The sequence below is a fragment of the Manis pentadactyla genome, chromosome 3 (genome assembly GCF_030020395.1).
Source record: "Manis pentadactyla isolate mManPen7 chromosome 3, mManPen7.hap1, whole genome shotgun sequence".
NCBI classification, from domain to species: domain Eukaryota; kingdom Metazoa; phylum Chordata; class Mammalia; order Pholidota; family Manidae; genus Manis; species Manis pentadactyla.
Genome location: NC_080021.1, coordinates 160,548,198 through 160,566,942, shown reverse-complemented (window position 1 = coordinate 160,566,942; position 18,745 = coordinate 160,548,198). Strand labels below are relative to the sequence as shown.

The window sequence follows — 18,745 nt, the reverse complement described above, 5'->3', positions numbered from 1 at the left end:
ATGACCATCATCCTCTTTCATGAAGAATATTGTTCTTAGGTTGTATTTACTGTTTTATAGCTTGTTTTCTTTTTCAGTTTAACAATATATTGTGAACATTTCCCCATTTATTTAGTCAGCTTTCTAGAATATGGCTTTTATTGGCTATATAGTACTCACTTGCATAGAAGTACCATAATTTATGTAACCTCACCTCTATTATTACAGTTTGTTTCCATCTTTTAGTGTTATTGATATTTTTTGTGGATTTTTAGAATAAATCTTTGTCAGAAGTTCTCTAATTCCTAAGGATGTATTTCTAGAAGTAGGATTGCTGGATCATGATGTATAGGTAATAGTTTCTCTCCAAGTCCTCATCTTCCTTCATTCTTTGCTTTGTGAATACATTAGATCTTACCTTCCCGGTAGAATTCTCATGTAGATGGTCATCTTGTTGGGAAATCTACCCACATTCATGGTATGTTGGTCTGAGGTTTTGTGCCTCTGGCCTTGAGTGTCCATGTTAGTCTCTTTCTTGGCTTCCAGTCTTGAAGGATAATTAAACTGGTTTTGGTACCAATTCCAATGTGTGTGGGACACTCCCCACACTAACAGACAATTCTTGGATACCAGTAGCATGTCTGAGAACTCAACTCAATTCTGACACTATCAACCCAGAGATAGCAGGACATTGCACAGGTTAAAGTTTCAGTCTTAAAAGACTGCCTCCACCCCCACTCTTGCACCTGCACCCTTCAGATGCCAATCACAAATCCAGGTTGTTACCTGTACTTTTGACCAACTGGCTGTAAATCAGAGGTTCCCAGGAAACCCTCCTCTCATTTAATGAGTTTGCTAGAGCAGCTCACGCTCACAAAACTCAGAGAAACATTTTACTTACTAGATCACCAGTTTATTATAAAAGGACATAACTCAGGAACAGCCAGATGGAAGACATGGATAGGGTAAGATATGTGGGAAGGGTGTGGAGTTTCCATGCGCTCTCAGAGCATGCCATTTTCCTCAAGTCTTTGTGCATTCACCAACCTGGAAGCTCTCTGAACCCCACCCTTTTGGATCTTTATGGAGGCATCATTATGTAGGCATGATTGATTAAGTAATTGGCTGTTGGTGATTTACTCAACCTCCAAGTCCTCTCCCTTCCCCAGTGGGCAGGGGGTGGGACCCAAAGTTCCAACCATCTAATTACATGGTTGGCTCTGTTGGTAAACAGCCCCCATTCTTAGGTGCTTTCCAAGAGTCATCTATTAACAGAACAAAAAAACAATTGTATCATTCTCTACACTTAGAAAATTCCAAGGGTTTTGAAAGCTGTGAGCCAGGGACTTCGGATGTAGAGAAATAGAAATATGTATGAGAAATAGAAATATATTTTAATCTTTCAGATGACCAAATACACATTTCTTAAAAATCACAGTATCACAGCGGTGAACCCCAAACTCAGGTGTGGAGGCTTCTAAGTTCCAGCCACTGGTCCTTCTGCTTTCCAGGCTGCCCTAGTGGGTGGGTTCAGGCTCTTCAGTCATAGATGGAGAGCCAGAAAGGGATGTCATCCACCCCTTTGTATTATTCTAAGTGAGAGCTTTCATCTCATACTTGCAGGAGCTGAGGCATTTATTGATGGCTTAGGGGTTCTGTCATGAACTGATGAAAGTTAATGGGCTAAGTTAATGTTTGATTTGCTTCCTGTCTCTTCTCATACCTTGGGACCTACATTTAACTTTACCCTTGAAAATTCTGAAAAGCCTTGTGCTTAAGCAAATTTTTAAAAAATACCATTGTTTCTGTTTCCATCTATGGTCATTTAGATTTAGATAGCTCATTTCTCCAGATTTATTTAAATTCAAACTGTGAAGAGCAACTTTCATTGGATAATTAATCACTTTTGTATCTCCCCAACTCTACCTACTTTATATTAACTATAAAAATAATTCCTGTTCACAGTGGGAAAAGTGTTCCAAGAGTAGAGAAAGATATAATGAAGAATAAAACTTGCTGTTTCTCATTGAGAAAGCTGCAGTTAATTATTCATTGTGTATCTCCCTGGGAAATTAAATGCATAGCACAATATACATGTATTCCCCACCCCTTTCTTCTTGCCAAGATGTGGTCATGATACTCAAACTGTTAAGCATTCCCATCAGTTTTGTTTCCAGAAACCACATACTATTAAAGAACCACTAGGATTTGGGTCCTGGGCCCCACTCTGATCCTTCAGTAGCCCTATGGTCCTGCACTTGTCACCATCTCTGAGCCCTATTCCTCTTCGATTGAATGAGGACACTTAGTTTAGATAATCTCTAAATGCTTCTTTGGCAATAAAATTCTCAGATGTTTTTATTCAGAAGAGCTCGTTTTTGTTTTGTTTTGTTTTGTTTTTATCTCTACTTGTACCTAATCATAGCCTTCTGCTTTTCTTTCTTTTTCCACATAGTATATTTTTTAAAATTTAGACTAGCTTAAGATTGATTTTGCTAAATAGGGTTAAAATAGTGTTAAACAAAAGTCAACAGAGTAAATTTGAAAATCTAATTTGGCTTTATTCAATGATTCATGAAGCAGGCAACATCCCATCTAAAAAAGTAGAAAGGAGTTCCAAAGGATAGAAAGGGGAAAAATTGTAAAGGCAGGACAAGGAAGTCCTAAACAAACAAGGATCATTTTGGGCAACATCATCTTCCTCTGGGGGACAAAAAGGGTCATACTAAGGGGATTACCTCACTTAAGCAGACCAAAAAATTATAGAGTGACTAATTAAGATCACATTCCTGAAGAAGGTTGAAAGTGTAAGTAGGCTAGGTGTTGGTGACACGGGTCTAGCACAACTGACTCCGTTTTGTGTCTCTGGGTTTCTTTTTAACAATGACAATTGGATTTCAGTGAAATTCTAATCAATAAATGTAATTAGTCACTCATGACTCAGTATTTTTAATACTAAGGCTTTCCCTCAATACCATCTTTGCTTTTCATTCTTAGAAGATACTCTGCTTTCTTTAATATTCATGCTTGAATGTGATTTTCCTTTTCAACAGACACAACAAGAGGAGGAAATTTTTCGTTGACCCCCGTTGCCACCCACAGACAATAGCTGTCGTTCAGACTCGAGCCAAGTAATTAATTTTATTCGTACTTTAACTAGGGAACAATATCATGTTCATCTCTGTTGTTTCTCCAAACTGATTGGAGGTGAACCTGGTTTAAATTAGAGTTGTTGATTTTTACTTTCCCTCTGACTTTCTTCCCAGGAACTCACTGGTAAGTAAAATATGTTAGAATTGAGGAGAAAGTACACAGTGGTTTTAGCTACCTTTATTAACTTTATATTAAGCTACCATGTTGTTTTGTTTTCTTTTTGTAAAAGGAAAATTAAAAATGTTAAAATGATTTCAACTTTTTTCAGAAAGTTTGAAAAGCAGAGGGGAAAAAAATGAAATGGTTACCCAATTGTTATGATTTTGTGTACATCCCTGCAAACATAGTTTATAAGGAATCCACATAATGCCTAGGTGTGGATTGAATAGAAGACGCACACTGTATTTATTTAGTGTGTAATCAGATAAACACAGCACAACTACCCCTTGTGGGTGTGCTTATTTGCTTTCTCCTTGTAACAGCCGGGCAGTCTTCCTGCAGTCCTATACCACCATCCCTTTAGAAGAGGTTTTCTCCATATGATTGGAATTGGATGGTTTTAGGAACCTAGCGAAAGTCTTCCTCTTTGCCTTACTGGTGACTTCCCATTCATTTAAAACTGATCCAAGATGAAAATGATGATCAGTTCTTTAGCTCAGGACGCAATGGTCCCCATCCTCTCTCAGGAGCAGGTTCTGACAGGAAAGTGGAGGGGGAGTGGTGAGGGCAGAACTGAGAGACCAGCTGAGCTGTGAGACGCACTTGGAGTTGGCATGACAATCTGTTGTCACTGAAGGACCAGGTGTGGGATGGGGTGGTGGGGCAGGGCACAGTGAGGGAAGGACACAGGATATTCATGCTGAATCACTGAAAAGAAACTAATTTTATTTTCTCCTGAAAACCAAAAGCATGATTGCTGCTAATCTTCTGTCTTTCCAGATATACTGGAGTTCTCATTGAGCTGAAGTTACCCCATGAAATGGACTTCAGCAGGAAAGATGTCAGTGGAGTGCTGTTCCAGTACCCAGACACGGAGGGGAGGGTGGAAGACTTCACGGAGCTTGTGCAGAGAGCACATCAGACTGGGGTAGGCAGGCCTCTCCTTCTGAGTCCATGGAGGTGTGTCCCAACTTTTAGTTATTATCATTGTTTTTGGTGTGTCTTAATTTCCATACCTTTATCACCTAGAATGGTAAAACTCTCTATTACCTACATGTTCTTTAAGTTTGTTATGTTCACTGATTCCACAGTAAATATTTTTGAATGAATGATTGAATAAATGAAATTCACAGGATATAATGCAACTCTGCCAGTCTGCCTTAATGGAGGTAATTTTCTGCTCTCCCACTACTTTCAGGAGTGTCCATTTTCTTTCTTGTTTCCTTTCCAGAGCTTGGCCTGCTGTGCTACTGACCTTTTAGCTCTGTGTATCTTGAGGCCTCCTGGAGAATTTGGGGTAGACATCTCCCTAGGCAGCTCACAGAGATTTGGGGTGCCACTGGGCTATGGTGGACCACACGCAGCCTTTTTTGCCGTCAGAGAAAGCTTGGTGAGGATGATGCCGGGGAGAGTGGTGGGAGTAACAAGGTAAGCAGCTCATGTTTCACCTTTTTATTGTGGTTATCATTCTGTCTGTTCCTTCTGATCACCAGTCGTTGATTTCTCTCTGCATTTCGCTGTGCCACATCGGGTCAGTTAAGAAAATATACAACACAGATTCAGAGAAGAGAACCTAGAGTAGGAATTAGTACCTCTTCTCAAACGTCGAATTTTTAAAATTTATTTGGAGAAGTATGTGTATAGTTTGCAACCTATTTGCATTTACAACAAATTTATTTAGGCTGATGATAGCCTTGAGTGAACATTTTAGGTGTGTTTTATATTTAATCAGTTTTTTTTTTCAAAAGTGTTATCATGTCACATGGTAATGTTTGTAAAGACAAGTGCAATGAGACATTACCATGAACATGTTGTAATCCACATTATTTCCTAGAGAACTGCCACTTGTTCATTCAAGTAGTTTCTAAAGGTACTCTCTGAGTGCTTCTCATTGATCACACTCCTCAGAGACAGATTTAGATAAATGCCATGTTTATTACTGGGGAAATTAAGCACAATCTTTTTGAGGCAGAGTGCTTTCCAATTTAAAAAAATCAACATATTAATTATTGTTGTCTGCTAATTTTTATATTGAACTTATTACCTTTCTGAAAGTGGACCCCCAGAACTTGATGGAATGAAGAATAAGCCTGGTGAATCTTTGTGTTTATCCAAATTTTTAAATGTATTGGGAAGAGAAAAACCTTATTAGAGACAAGTGTACGATTTTAATGTTTTTTCTTTATAACCATACAATTGCTTTAGGTTTCTAATACAGAAATCATTTCCTTTGTCAGATATTTCTCTTTTTCTTGTGCCTGCCAAGAAGCTCGGAATGAAATTTAATCCTCATTCACTTTAATTATGTTAGTCTGGGTCATTCCTGGAAAATTTATTTTCAAGGTTCTTGGCCTTATTGTATACCTCAGTTCCTCAAATCGAGTACAAACTAAGCATTAGTAGTCCTATACAGGAGAGGATGGTTTGGGAATTGTTTCTTTTTGGTCTTGCAGCCACATAAATTTGGTGAATTCCCTTCCAGCTGGAAAGGAAAGAAGCAGGTCCATTCATGACAGCTCCTGGTGCTATGATTATCTGTGCTAACTGGATGTTTTATTCTTGGTTCAGAGATGCCACTGGGAAAGAAGTGTATCGTCTTGCTCTTCAAACCAGAGAGCAACACATCCGGAGAGACAAGGCTACCAGCAACATCTGCACTGCTCAGGTGATCCCACTGAATGCCTTACAATCTACAGAAATGAGCTACTCATCCATTCATTTGGTCATTCATTCATTCACCATCTACTGAGAAGTGTGCCCACCAGAGATGTCAATAATCTTATTGGTGGTGGTCTTGAATAAGCTTATGATCCTGTAAGAATCAAAGTACAATGTATTTTGCTGGTGCTGTGTGTATGCACACACTTCATACCTCAGGGTCTCCAGCATTCTTGGCCATAAGGCATGTCTGTTACGGGTGGCGATTGGGCCACCTTCTCTTAGGGCTGAGATGGAGGCCCTCCAGGAAAGGAAGAGTGTTTGAAGTGACTGTGTTTGAGGGATGGTCCAGCTGATGGTGGTCATGGGGTACTCTTACCCCATGCTTATGACAGGCATTCCTGAAATCGTTGCAATAAAATAGGAGAGGCTTCCTGGGTTCCTGACCATCCTGGAAGTTGCCTAAGGGCTCAGGTCAGAGGGAGTAGTGTTTTCTGAGATCATCCAGCTTCTAGGATCGGGTGGGAAACTGTTCCTCAGCACACAGTTCATTCTACATCCATTTTTCTATTCAGGGTCAGGGAAAGAGATCTCACAGAGACCTCGGCGGGCAGTGCAGTGCTCTTCCCTTTTAGGGCATTGGCTCAAAGCACCACCAGCAGCTTTTAGAAAGCCTTTCCAAGGAGGCAATGGATGATATTTCATCATTTAACTTGGTTTGTAAAAACCAAATTGCTTTTACAGCAATTATCAATGTGATGTTGCCTTTGGTTTTAATCTTCTCATTCTGGAGATCTTCTGACTCTCCCTTGTCTATTTCATTCCATGTGTTCCTTTTCATAATTGGTTGCGTAAAAGAGTTGCTCATAACTCCAATGTCATTCTCTTTGTAAACATGAAATTATTGGACATACCACATTTTGTTTATACATTCATCAATTGATGGATATTATTTCCACTTTTGGGTATTTTGAAGAAAGCTGCTATGCATAGTCATATATAAGTTTTTGTGGGGTCGTATGTTTTTAGCTCTCTCCGGTATACACCTAGGGGTAGAACTGCTGGGTCATACTGTAAATCTGTAATTAGTTTTTTAAGGAACTTCCATGCTATTTCCACAGTAAAGTACACTGTTTTATATCCCCACCCCCAGTGTATGAGGGTTCTAATCTCTCTGCACTTCGCTACTACTTGTTATTGCCCATCTTTTTGGTTATAGCCATCTTAGTGGGTTTGAAGTGATATTTCTTTGTGGTTTGATTTGTATTTCCCTAATAACTACTGATTTGGGGCATCTTTTCATCATTAGCTTTTGATTACTTTCTTTAAGTATCCTGATGATATTGTTCATCCAAATTATCCAAGGATTTTGACTTTTCTTGGTTTCTGTTTCTCTAAACTTCTTTGATGTTTTGCTTTTATGCCTCTCTAAGATTTTTTTTTAGTAAGAAAAAGCAAGGACTTTATTTGGTTAAAGTGAAAAGTGTGATCTTGATACAGGAGAGTGGGCTGTCTGTAAACCAGAAGCAGCTGCCTCTCTAAGATTTTTAAAAATGATTTTGTACCTCTCCCCATTTGTGGAAACTATCATCTCAAGATTAAAAAGGGACATGAACCAAACTCCACAAAGATGTTGTGGTAAGAGGCTTCCAGAGCATCCTGTAAATATTTCTGTGAAACCTTCACAGAGAGATATCTTTACCTGAGATACTGACCTTGCTGTCAGCAGAGAATAAGCAGTAGGTTCTGGCTTTCTCTTTCTAGAATCTCCTGCCAACTCATTTTGGTTCTTTCCCCTTGAGTCTTACATTTCCATCTTCAGTAGTCCTTTGCCACAGATTCTCCATTCATCTCTTGGTTGACTGAAATTCAACTTCCAGTGCTTTATTTAAGATCTCAGGAGAACTGTATTCCCTGAGTTCTTGTGTGTTTGAAATTTGACTGTTGCTTTTATCCTTATGTGCTATTTGAGTGTAAAATTTATTTTGGGGAAAGCCTTACCTTTTTTCCCCCCTGAGGCCTTTGTGGCTCCATTGTCTTCCAACATTAGATACTGACTTCATGATGTCTGATGATAGCCTGATCTCCCCCTTATGGGTGACATGATTATGTTGCATGGATGGGGCCCCTTTATCACGGTCAAATTTGAAGTTTTAGTATTGTGACTCCAGGGTGTCCTGGCTGGTGTGTTTGCCCCTCAGGTAGTCAGGCAGGTTATGAATGGTTCCCAGTATTTATACATCCCCATCCCCATACTGTGGAGAATGCAGGAAACCTGACCATTTTGCTGGTTCCTGTTTTCAATTTTGGCATCTCAAGTCAAAAAAATATTCCCTCCCAGTAATTGTCTTCCATCACATTGGTGAACATGATTCTTTAAACGCTCTTTGTTGTTTTAGGCTCTCTTGGCAAATATGGCTGCCATGTTTGCAGTCTACCATGGGTCCCGTGGGCTGGAGCACATTGCTAGAAGGGTGCATAATGCCACTCTGATTTTGTCTGAAGGTGAGTCCCTTATCGTTTTAAAACTTTTGGGTATGACAAAACTGATTAACTTGAGAGAGTAAAGTTGAAAACTTAGCTGCATGTCCAATACTATATGCAAAATTAAAAGCCAAGTAACTGGGAAGAATATTTTCAACATCTATGATAGACTGTTAATATTTTTAATATAGAGAGCTCTTACCCCTTTCCCCCACCCCACAAGCAAGAAGGATGAACACTCGGAGAGGAAAATTGGCAAAGGGCATTAAATGTAATTTTAAAATAAATAAATAAATAAATGCACAAATTATATAGTTATATAAGATACATTATATACTATAACATAATATATATATATATAATGTTTTAAAGCAAATGGCTAATGAACATATATCATTTCAACCTACTAGTCAAAGAAATGTAAATTGAAACAATTGTATTTCTCATTACATTGTCAAGTATTAAAAATAATGCTGACATTGATATGACTTATATAAGGGCACTTAAGCAGTATGTACAAAAGTTTTAAAAATGTGCCTACAGTTTGAACCAGAAATTCTACTTCTGGAAGTGTTCCTAAAGGAAATCATCAGATTAGGATATAAAGGGTGACCACTGAAACATTGTTTACAATAGCACAATCTTGGAAACAGCCTAAATGTCCAATAATAAGTGATTAGTTAAATTGTGTTACATGCATGTGTTTGAATATTATACACCCATTAAAAATAATGGTATGGATTTTGCTATGTAGAAAAGCAAAATAGTCATGCTATATTAAAATTTTTTTAAAATATAAAGAAATAGGTATATGTGATCATACACACACACACACACACACACACACACACATCACTTTTAGAGGAATATACACTAAAACATAACCAGCAGTTATTTTTGATGGTGACTAGTGATATTTCTTCCTTTTTTATATGTATTTCACTGTTTTCTATAGCATAGCAATAAACAGTTAATTTTTAAGAAAGCAGCCACCAAAACAACGGTTAGAACCAGTGAAACAGACGATAGTTAGAATTTACCTCATTTCTCTGAAATGTCGTTGGAGGAGGAGCAGGTTTCTGTGTTGGAGACTGGTGGCTCGCCTATCTTGTCTAGGTCTCAAGCGAGCAGGGCATCAACTCCAGCACGACTTGTTCTTCGACACCTTGAAGATTCAGTGTGGCTGCTCAGTAAAGGAGGTCTTGGGCAGGGCCACTCAGCGGCAGATCAATTTCCGGCTCTTCGAGGATGGCACAGTAAATCAAACTTCCAGTTCCTAAAAATTGTTTAAGTTCTTATGACTTTTCTCACTAAAAACTTTTCTCTTTATTAAAAAATATATAATATTGGAATTTGGGGCACAATCTGTTTTGTGTAAGCACTTTTCATTTCCAACTTGGAATGTTGTGACAGTTTCAAACAAAAATAATTCATTCTTAACTATCCTTAAGACTGCGTTTTCGTGTATGGTGCTTAGGCACATATTTTACTCATAGTACTCCTCTGCTTACCATCTGACTGTTGAAGGAAAGTCTATGATAAGTGATTAAGATAAGGAAAGAGAAGGGCAAACATCTCTATTACCAACAGGTGTGTCCTATAGCCATCAAACTGTCCAGATGTGGCTTATAAAGTTCTAAACCTTGTGACTTCTGGGGCTGGTCTAGTCACCTATACCTAAAGGCCAAGTTGGATATAATGGTTCCTGGTAAGTTGGAACAGTGAGGAGTTTTGTCCAGCACCTTTGCTCCTTTGACCTTTCTTGGAGTTTCTCCACTGGTCTTGGTGTTTTTACTGTTGATTCCTTCCCTTTTGTTTTCATTTCTGTAGCTTGGTATTTCTCTGGATGAAACAGTCAATGAAAAAGATCTGGATGACTTGTTGTGGGTCTTTGGCTGTGAGTCATCTGCAGTAAGTATAAGAAAAAGATGCATTTCCCATAACTATTTGAGGTGGTGTGAAAGATGGCTTTGCCTCCTGTGAGCCTTAGTGTGAGAGAAGGTGCCCAGGTACGACAATGGATTTCTTGCTTTTAAAATTATGCTGTTGTCCCCGTGACTAATGATAGGTGGAGCTCACTGCTGGGCCCTAGCCAGGACCACGCAGGCAGGTTAGTTCAAAGGATTGTAAACGGTATTTAGTTGAAACTGTCCCTAATAAGATTTGTGGCACTGGCATCTTGGTTTTGTTGATTCTGGGAAAATTATGGTATTCACTCATGTAACACTTATTAAAAACCTAATGTGTGCCAGGTCCTATGCTGAGTCCTGAGGATAATGGTGAATCAGACATGATTCCTGCCCTCACAGAGCTTATAGACTAATGGGGTCAAATATGCACAAGACTGCAATCCAGGTGATATGATAGGTGGTGTCTGAAGGTGCTCTATTGGCACAGAGCATTGTTCACTGGCATCTGAACATGAGTAGGGGTTATGCAGAGTAAGGTGGCACAGCTGAGGAGAAGAAGGATGAGGCCAGAGGTGTTCCAGACACTGGGAAAAAGCAGCCATGAAGAATTGGAGGAGGGGATTACATTGAGAACTAGAAGCAGTTCAGTGTGACTGAGTTGGTTTCTAAAACAATGAAATACGGACACGTGAAGATAAAAATTATGATTCCATGGAATGCAAGTGATAGAGAAGAAGGGTGAGTAGCTACCTAGACCTGTGGCCAGGTGCTAATCACAACACTGTACACTATCTGATGCATAGTCACCACTCAATAAATATTTGTTGAATGAATCTTTGAAAGAAAGCATTTATCATAGAAGTGGAAATAGGTTCTAGAGTGTTGAACAGTGCTGTCCTAGTTATCTGTGTCCTCTTTGAGTGAGCACTTCAGTACTAGGTAACAAATGTATCTGGTATTCACTTCAAAGAAGTATGCTGTTCTTTTTAAAATCTTAATTAATAAACAGCATTGAATAAGCAACTTTCCTCTAGTTGCTTTGCATTAAATTTAATCACAGGTATTTGTTCCATACATGGGAGGAATATTTATGGACTACCCATTGAGGGCTCTAGGTGCTCATATTTTCAGCCTAGGGCAGAATGAAGAGTAAGCCATGTATTTATATATTTTGGATATGAAACCCTTATGAGATATATGATATGCAAATATTTTCTCCTATTCTGTGTGCTATCTCTTAACTCTCTTGATAGTATCCTTTGATGTACGAACGTTTTTAATTTTAATGAAGTCCACTTTATATTTCTTGTTATTGCTCATGTTTTTGGTGTCATATTTAAGAAACCCTGCCAAACCCAAGGTCATGTAGATTTGCCCCTATGTTTTGTTCCAAGAGTTTTATAGTCTTACCTTTTAAATTTAGGTCCTTAATACATTTCAAGTTAGTTTTTGTATATGGTGGAAGACAAGGGGCATACTTCATTCTTCTGTGTGCAGATAACCAGTTTTCTCAGCACCATTTGTTGAAGAGACTGTCCTTTTTCGAATGGTCTTGGCACATGTATTTTCTTAGAATAGTTCTCAAAGATAAAACAGTGTCAAGTGAGAATTCTTACTTGAGTGTTATCATAGTAACTTTTTTGATAGCCCCTTAATTTACTGGAACTTGCTTCATTACTCAAGGAACACACAAGAGATGTTCTTTTTGGCTGTAAAAATTATATGTTTTTCCTCATTTCCTGTGACAAAGGTCAACAAGACTTAAAAACAGTGCTCTGGAGAATTGCCATAATTCATGACCCCTCATGCCTGCCACTGCACCTTGCTGGACACTGGGGGCAGGGCCAAGGTGGTAGGAGATTTCTGGTGCTCTGCCAGAATACATGATGTCCATTCATGCTTCAAGGCACATTTCCTGCTCTTTAGTTTCTGTTCTCTCTCCATGCAGGAGCTGGTTGCTGAAAGCATGGGTGAGGAACTGAGAGGTATTCCAGGGACCGCCTTCAGGAGAACTAGCCCGTTCCTCACACATCAAGTGTTCAACAGGTTTGTGCAGCCTCTGTGGCGACGGCCTAGGCACAGTGGCTCGGGAGCGCAGTGAAGAGTGGCTTCTGACTCCAGCTGCGAGGTGGCTTAGGTTATTGTGGCTCAGCTGAGGCTCACTAATAAATCATCGCCACTGTAGGGTCTCTCATTCCTGATTCCGGCAAAGCTCCTCCTGGTGCTCTGCTCCCTCGGCACTGTAACGGCTAACCCGGCCTGTCAGGAGGAGGGGACTGGATGCAGTGGCCAGGCTCAAGTTCACACCCAGGAATTCAACACTCGCTTCCTCTCTACCTTCCTCTCATGCCCACAGGCAGCTGCTTGTTCCAGTGCATCCTCTGAAGTTCAAGCGGCTCCACGTCCTTCCCCGGAAGCTTTGCTGGCATGTTGCCTACGGCCCAGTTTGATCTGTATTTGGAAGGAAATCTCAGTGTGCCTTATCATTCAGGAGGGTGTATGTGGACTCATATCTCATTATATTGGCCTGAATCCTGTGTTTTCTGTTCACAGCTATCACTCAGAAACAAATATTGTCCGATATATGAAGAAATTAGAAAACAAAGACATTTCCCTTGTTCACAGCATGATTCCTCTGGTAATTGTTACCTTTATTCCTAGTGCCAACCCCACGCTGATCCCACCTCTTTGAGCCACATCTAATATGTTGCAAAAGGGATGAAGGGATGGCCATACAGGGAGATGGGAGGGCCAATCAGATGGCCATAGGAAATTACTAATGTGGAACATTTTGGATGTGCTTCTTAAAGGGGTCCTGCACCATGAAGCTCAACAGTTCGTCTGAACTCACAGTAAGTAGGTTGTTTCTATTAAGGAACTTAGGAGGGTCAGTGTTCTAGCTTGTTCATAAGCAAATAGATAGAGAAAACCATGGGACTTAGTAACTACTTCAATAATCCTTCACCTTGCTATTCAATAATCTTGGGAGAAACAAATTTTATCACAAATGGATCTTTTAAATTTATGAGTAAATTAATTTCTTTTTTAATTAAAAGAAATTAATGTATTGTATTTGTGCCTTCATCTTCCTGCCCTCACCCCCTTTTTAGAACCTGCCATGATGAAAGCTTTTATTTTTTATCAACTTGTAGTTGTTAAATTCCTGTAAAATTTAGAACCTTATTAAGCCTTCTTATAGAATTTCATTCACAGTGCCAGAGGGTAGAGATTTAAGATTTTTATTTATTTCTTGCATCAACAGAAGATTTGTATAACCTGCTGTTGTAGTTGGTAAGTTATCTCTACTAGGCCAGAATCCATGCTAGCAAAGCTTTCCTCTTTTTCTGTAGGATTGTTCTGATGTGACAAACACTATCAGACAAAGGAAATCATTTTATATTGTGACAGAAAGGGTTTTCCCCATCTTTTTAATGTTCGTGTCTCATTCTGGTTAATGGAGAGAGAATAACATATGTGCTGTGTAGAACTTTGAGTAAGCCATACATGAAACAACTCATTGGGTTTAATGGATATATGATAAATCTATTTTCAGGGCTTTTTGTTCCTGAAAGATAGAAAAAGGTTTTATTTTTGTGTAAGTTCCCTTTCTGGGACTTTGTGACTCATTTGTAAAGTATAGATAGTAGTAGTACCTAGCTCATAAGATTGTGGTGAGATTAAACAAATTAGTATATTTAAAGAACTTAGAGGAATGCCTAGCACATAGTAGGCACTCTTTGTGTTAGCTAGTGCTATAATCATTAAAGTTAGGATTGTTAGTACAATTACAATATGTTTATATGCATAATTTCCCTCTGCTCTTGCTCTGCAGCCTATCACATGGAAAGAATTTGCGAATATCCATCCCTTTGTGCCGCTGGAACAAGCTCAAGGGTACCAGCAGCTTTTCCAAGAGCTTGAGAAGGATTTGTGTGAACTCACTGGCTATGACCAAATCTCTTTCCAGCCTAACAGGTAAGGGGATTTCTTCCCCTGTTCTTTCAGCTATCTCTTATGGCGTAACACCCACCCCAAAACTTGGAGGCTTGAAGCAACAATTTATTATTTTGTACCATTCTGAGAGTAGAGTGGACAGTTCCCTTCCCCTGGGGTGAATGGCCAGAAGGCCCAAAGTGGTCCCGTTCATACTGTGGACAAGTTAATGATGGGCTGGTGGCTGGGAGCTCAGGGGAGGATGCGGACCGAGACCTTGCTTCTTCTCCGTGTGGACTTCTTATCATGGTTGCTTACGCTTCCTCACTGAGTGACGTCGGGTTTGAAATGGAGTGTTTCAAGATGGAAAGATGTGGAAGCTGCAAACCTCTTAAGACCCAGACTCCAAAGTTGTACAGCATCACTTCCAGAGCATTCTATCTGGTAAAGCAAGTTACAGGGCCAGCCCAGATTGAACATGGAAGGGGATGACACGTGGGTGTGAATGTCAAGAGGCATGGTTCATTGTGGGCCACCTTAGGAAACTGGTTATTACACCCCTCAGTGACATAGCATAAGAATTAGAATCAAGTACACATGTTAACTCCTATCAAGCAGCAATGTCTCAATCTGCTAGGGCCAGAAGAATCTAGATCCTGGTTTGTTCTGTCATAACTTGAAAGGTCCCTTTCCTCCTCTGGCCTTGGTCATTTGTGAAGTAAAAACTTTGAAGAACAGTGATTTTCAAAAGCAGAGGGCTCTAGTAACATTTCCCAGGTCCTTGCTAAAAATACAAATTCTTGGGCCTTCTTTAGACCTACTGATCATAACCTCTAGGAGCTGAGACTCCAGAATGTTTATTTTTTATTTTTTATTTTTTTAAATAATTATTTTTTATTGAAGGGTAGTTGACACACAGTATTACATTACATGAGTTTCAAGTGTACAACACAGTGGTAGAACATTTATATACATAATTCTAGGTTCCAGCTATCACCCTACCAGGCTGTTACAATATCTTGACTATATTCCTTATGCTATACCTTACATCCCGGTTACTAATTTATTTTACCATTGGAAGTCTGTCCTTTTTTTTTTTTTTTTTTTTTTTTTTTTTGTGAGGGCATCTCTCATATTTATTGATCAAATGGTTGTTAACGACAATAAAATTCTGTATAGGGGAGTCAATGCTCAGTGCACAATCATTAATCCACCCCAAGCCTAATTTTCGTCAGTCTCCAATCTTCTGAGGCATAACAAACAAGTTCTTACATGGAGAACAAATTCTTACATAATGAATAAGTTACATAGTGAACAGTACAAGGGCAGTCATCACAGAAACTTTCGGTTTTGCTCATGCATTATGAACTCTAAACAGTCAGTTCAAATATGAATATTCATTTGGTTTTTATACTTGATTTATATGTGGATACCACATTTCTCTCTTTATTATTATTATTTTTAATAAAATGCTGAAGTGGTAGGTAGATACAAGATAAAGGTAGAAAACATAGTTTAGTGTTGTAAGAGAGCACATGTAGATGATCAGGTGTGTGCCTGTAGACTATGTGTTAATCCAAGCTAGACAAGGGCAATAAAACATCCACGTATGCAGAAGATTTCTCTCAGAACGGGGGGGTGAGGTTCTAAGCCTCACCTCTGTTGATCCCCAATTTCTCACCTGATGGCCCCCCTGCGACTGTGCCTGTCTTAGGTTGTTCCTCCCTTGAGGAATCTTACCCGTCTCTGGCTAACCAGTCATCTTCCGGGGCCATACAGGGAAATGTGAAGTTGGTAAGTGAGAGAGAAGCCTTATTGTTTGAAAAAGTTAGCTTTTTACTTCTTTGCATATTTATGCCCTGTGGCTTCTATGCCCAGCATTTGTCTTGAGGTATCTTTACCACTTGGAAGAATTATGATACTCGGTAAATTTGATATGAGGCACGAATTCTATTTAAGGGTTGTAATTAGGAAGGAAGAAGAAAAGCTATAGAAGTAGCAGGCGGAAGAAAACATGGGAAGATTGATTATTTCTTTGATATATCTTCTTGTAGAGTAACTTCAGCATGTATAGGTTTTAAGCTACTACTTAAATTGCACACACACATTAACATAATAGGAGTATAGTGACATAACCAAAGCATATCTGTAATTACCAGCCATCTGCAGTGAAACCAAGAAAACCAGTTAGGCACCTTAGGCATTTGTGAAAACTTATCTATGATATGGTGGATATTGTCCAACTGAACTTGAACAGTCTGAGAGAAATCAGACAAATTAAAACAACCCATTCCTGGGGACTGTTCACATGCCATATGTTCTTTTAACAGTAAATAGTTTGTAGTTGTAAGACTTTGGAGCGCTACAATTTGCACTTCTCCAAATTCTTGGTTGAGTTCCAACAGTATAGATCCAGTCCAATTTTGTTGTTTTACTGTATGCACAGGCCAGCTTAGATATCTCCTTCCTCATTCCCATGGCAAGTCCAGGAACTGGTGGGATGAGTGCATCTACAGCTGTAGCAGTGCGTGGATCTTTGTTGGGGTTTTTTGATGATCATCTTCTGGCATGAGTCTTCCAGAGAGTGCAGATGTTGGAAGTTCTTTTTCATATTGTATCTTAGTTCATTTTCGGGGTAGCCCAATTAGGCTTTGATCCTCTGTTAGTCCATTCTTGAGTTCTGTGATTCTGCTGCTGTTTTGTTCCTTCAGTTTTTCCTTTGTTCTTATATTCCACAGATAAGTGAAATCATTTGGTATTTCTCTTTCTCCGCTTGGCTTGTTTCACTGAGCATAATACCCTCCAGCTCCATCCATGTTGCTGCAAATGATTGGATTTGCCCTTTTCTTATGGCTGAGTAGTATTCCATTGTGTATATGTACCACATCTTCTTTATCCATTCATCTATTGATGGACATTTAGGTTGCTTCCAATTCTTGGCTATTGTAAATAGTGCTGCAATAAACATAGGGGTGCATCTGTCTTTCTCAAACTTGATTGCTGCGTTCTTAGGGTAAATTCCTAGGAGTGGAATTCCTGGGTCAAATGGTAAGTCTGTTTTGAGCATTTTGATGTACCTCCATACTGCTTTCCACAATCAGAATGTTTGTTTTTAAAAGCAACCAAGTGATTCTGATATATAGTCAATCTGAAATCCCCTGGATTTGTGATTTCTCTGCTTTTATGAGAATAGATAGGTGATAGGTAGATAGACAAATATCAGGGTGTGAATTAACATCTTAGGGTAACATCTAAGAGGAAGTGCCTATCTGTCCCTAGGTTCTCTACCTGCCACTACTCAAAAGTGTGGTTCTCCATCAGCAACTTCAGCATTGGCATCACCCAGGAGCTTGTTAGAAATGCAGAATTTCTATTTCAAGATACAAAAGTCAAATGACTTTAAAACGGAGATATTTATTGTCTCACTTCTGAGACAGAAAATAATCAGATCTTAATCAGATATAATCCATCCTTACCTCCTGTTTGGCAAGATAGGTTGCACAGTAAGGCCGTGCGCTTTGTAAGAACAATATACCTTATAAAAACAAGCCCTTCAGGAAGAGGGCACAGGGCAAACGAAAGGACAGAGAGCTTTTTAAATAATAGCCTCTCACTCAGATCCTCCTTTCATAGATAGGAAGGAACCGACATTCCTGAAAGTCTGGTTTTGGTATACCTTTGTTAAAACAACATCATTCAACACCCACCCACCCCCACCTTTTTTTTTTTTAAGAAAGGGTGGAGTTTGAATGAATGCTTAACTTGACAGTAATACTTTGAATGTTGAAAATGAAGACACTTCGCCCTCTAGTGGTCAAGTATGATCATACCTTCTGTATAATGTTGGAGAGTAATTTTCAAGACTATTTTTCACTCTTAATGCTCTTGCAGTAAATTGAGGCCCCAGTCAGGGTCCTAGAGATTGATCTAAGGATGAGGAAGGTTGCCTTCCCCTAAAGCAGTGGTTCCCATTCCTGGCTGGGAATTAGACTCACGTGGTATATTTATGAAAAATCCTGATGCTCATTAAAAAAAAGAAAAACCCTGACTGAATAATTACTTTGATGGGGAAAGACAGGGGTAAAGAAAGGAATGTAGGCATGAGTAGGTCTTTAAAGCTATCCAGGTGATTCCAGTTTGCAGGCAAGCTTGAGAATCACTGTCTTAGACGTTAACGCTGTTGTTTTCCTCAGTATGACTGATGCTCTTTCTCTGTCCTACTCTCCTCCTTGGTGTGATTGGTAGTTAGATTCAGTATTCCATCTGTCTTGCAGGAGGGAAAGAGCTCTTTATCAGGATGGAGTTTCTGGCAGCAATGCCATCTCCAGCTCCAGGGATTCCCGTATATAATACCCATTTCCAAGAGCCAGTTTGAGAGTGACAGGAGTTGTGTACCAAGTTGCTTAGATGGGGGATATTTCTGGTCCTAAGCGGAGGCTGTGGTGACAGATGGGAAATGCCTTATTCTT

The 18,745-nt window shown here is 39.3% G+C and overlaps 1 protein-coding gene across 2 annotated transcripts in view; it reads left to right on the top strand.

The window, feature by feature from the left end:
* GLDC (glycine decarboxylase) overlaps positions 1 to 18,745 on the top strand; it is a 79,851-nt gene that overhangs the window by 23,729 nt on the left and 37,377 nt on the right. For both annotated transcript variants that reach the window (XM_036878854.2, XM_036878855.2), the window contains exons 5-15: positions 3,033 to 3,110; positions 4,072 to 4,219; positions 4,523 to 4,719; positions 5,860 to 5,956; positions 8,349 to 8,454; positions 9,550 to 9,689; positions 10,264 to 10,344; positions 12,292 to 12,389; positions 12,897 to 12,981; positions 13,154 to 13,195; positions 14,176 to 14,318. In XM_036878854.2, the coding sequence (XP_036734749.2) occupies positions 3,033 to 3,110; positions 4,072 to 4,219; positions 4,523 to 4,719; positions 5,860 to 5,956; positions 8,349 to 8,454; positions 9,550 to 9,689; positions 10,264 to 10,344; positions 12,292 to 12,389; positions 12,897 to 12,981; positions 13,154 to 13,195; positions 14,176 to 14,318 (1,215 nt within the window). The remainder of the gene's footprint in view (positions 1 to 3,032; positions 3,111 to 4,071; positions 4,220 to 4,522; positions 4,720 to 5,859; positions 5,957 to 8,348; positions 8,455 to 9,549; positions 9,690 to 10,263; positions 10,345 to 12,291; positions 12,390 to 12,896; positions 12,982 to 13,153; positions 13,196 to 14,175; positions 14,319 to 18,745) is intronic.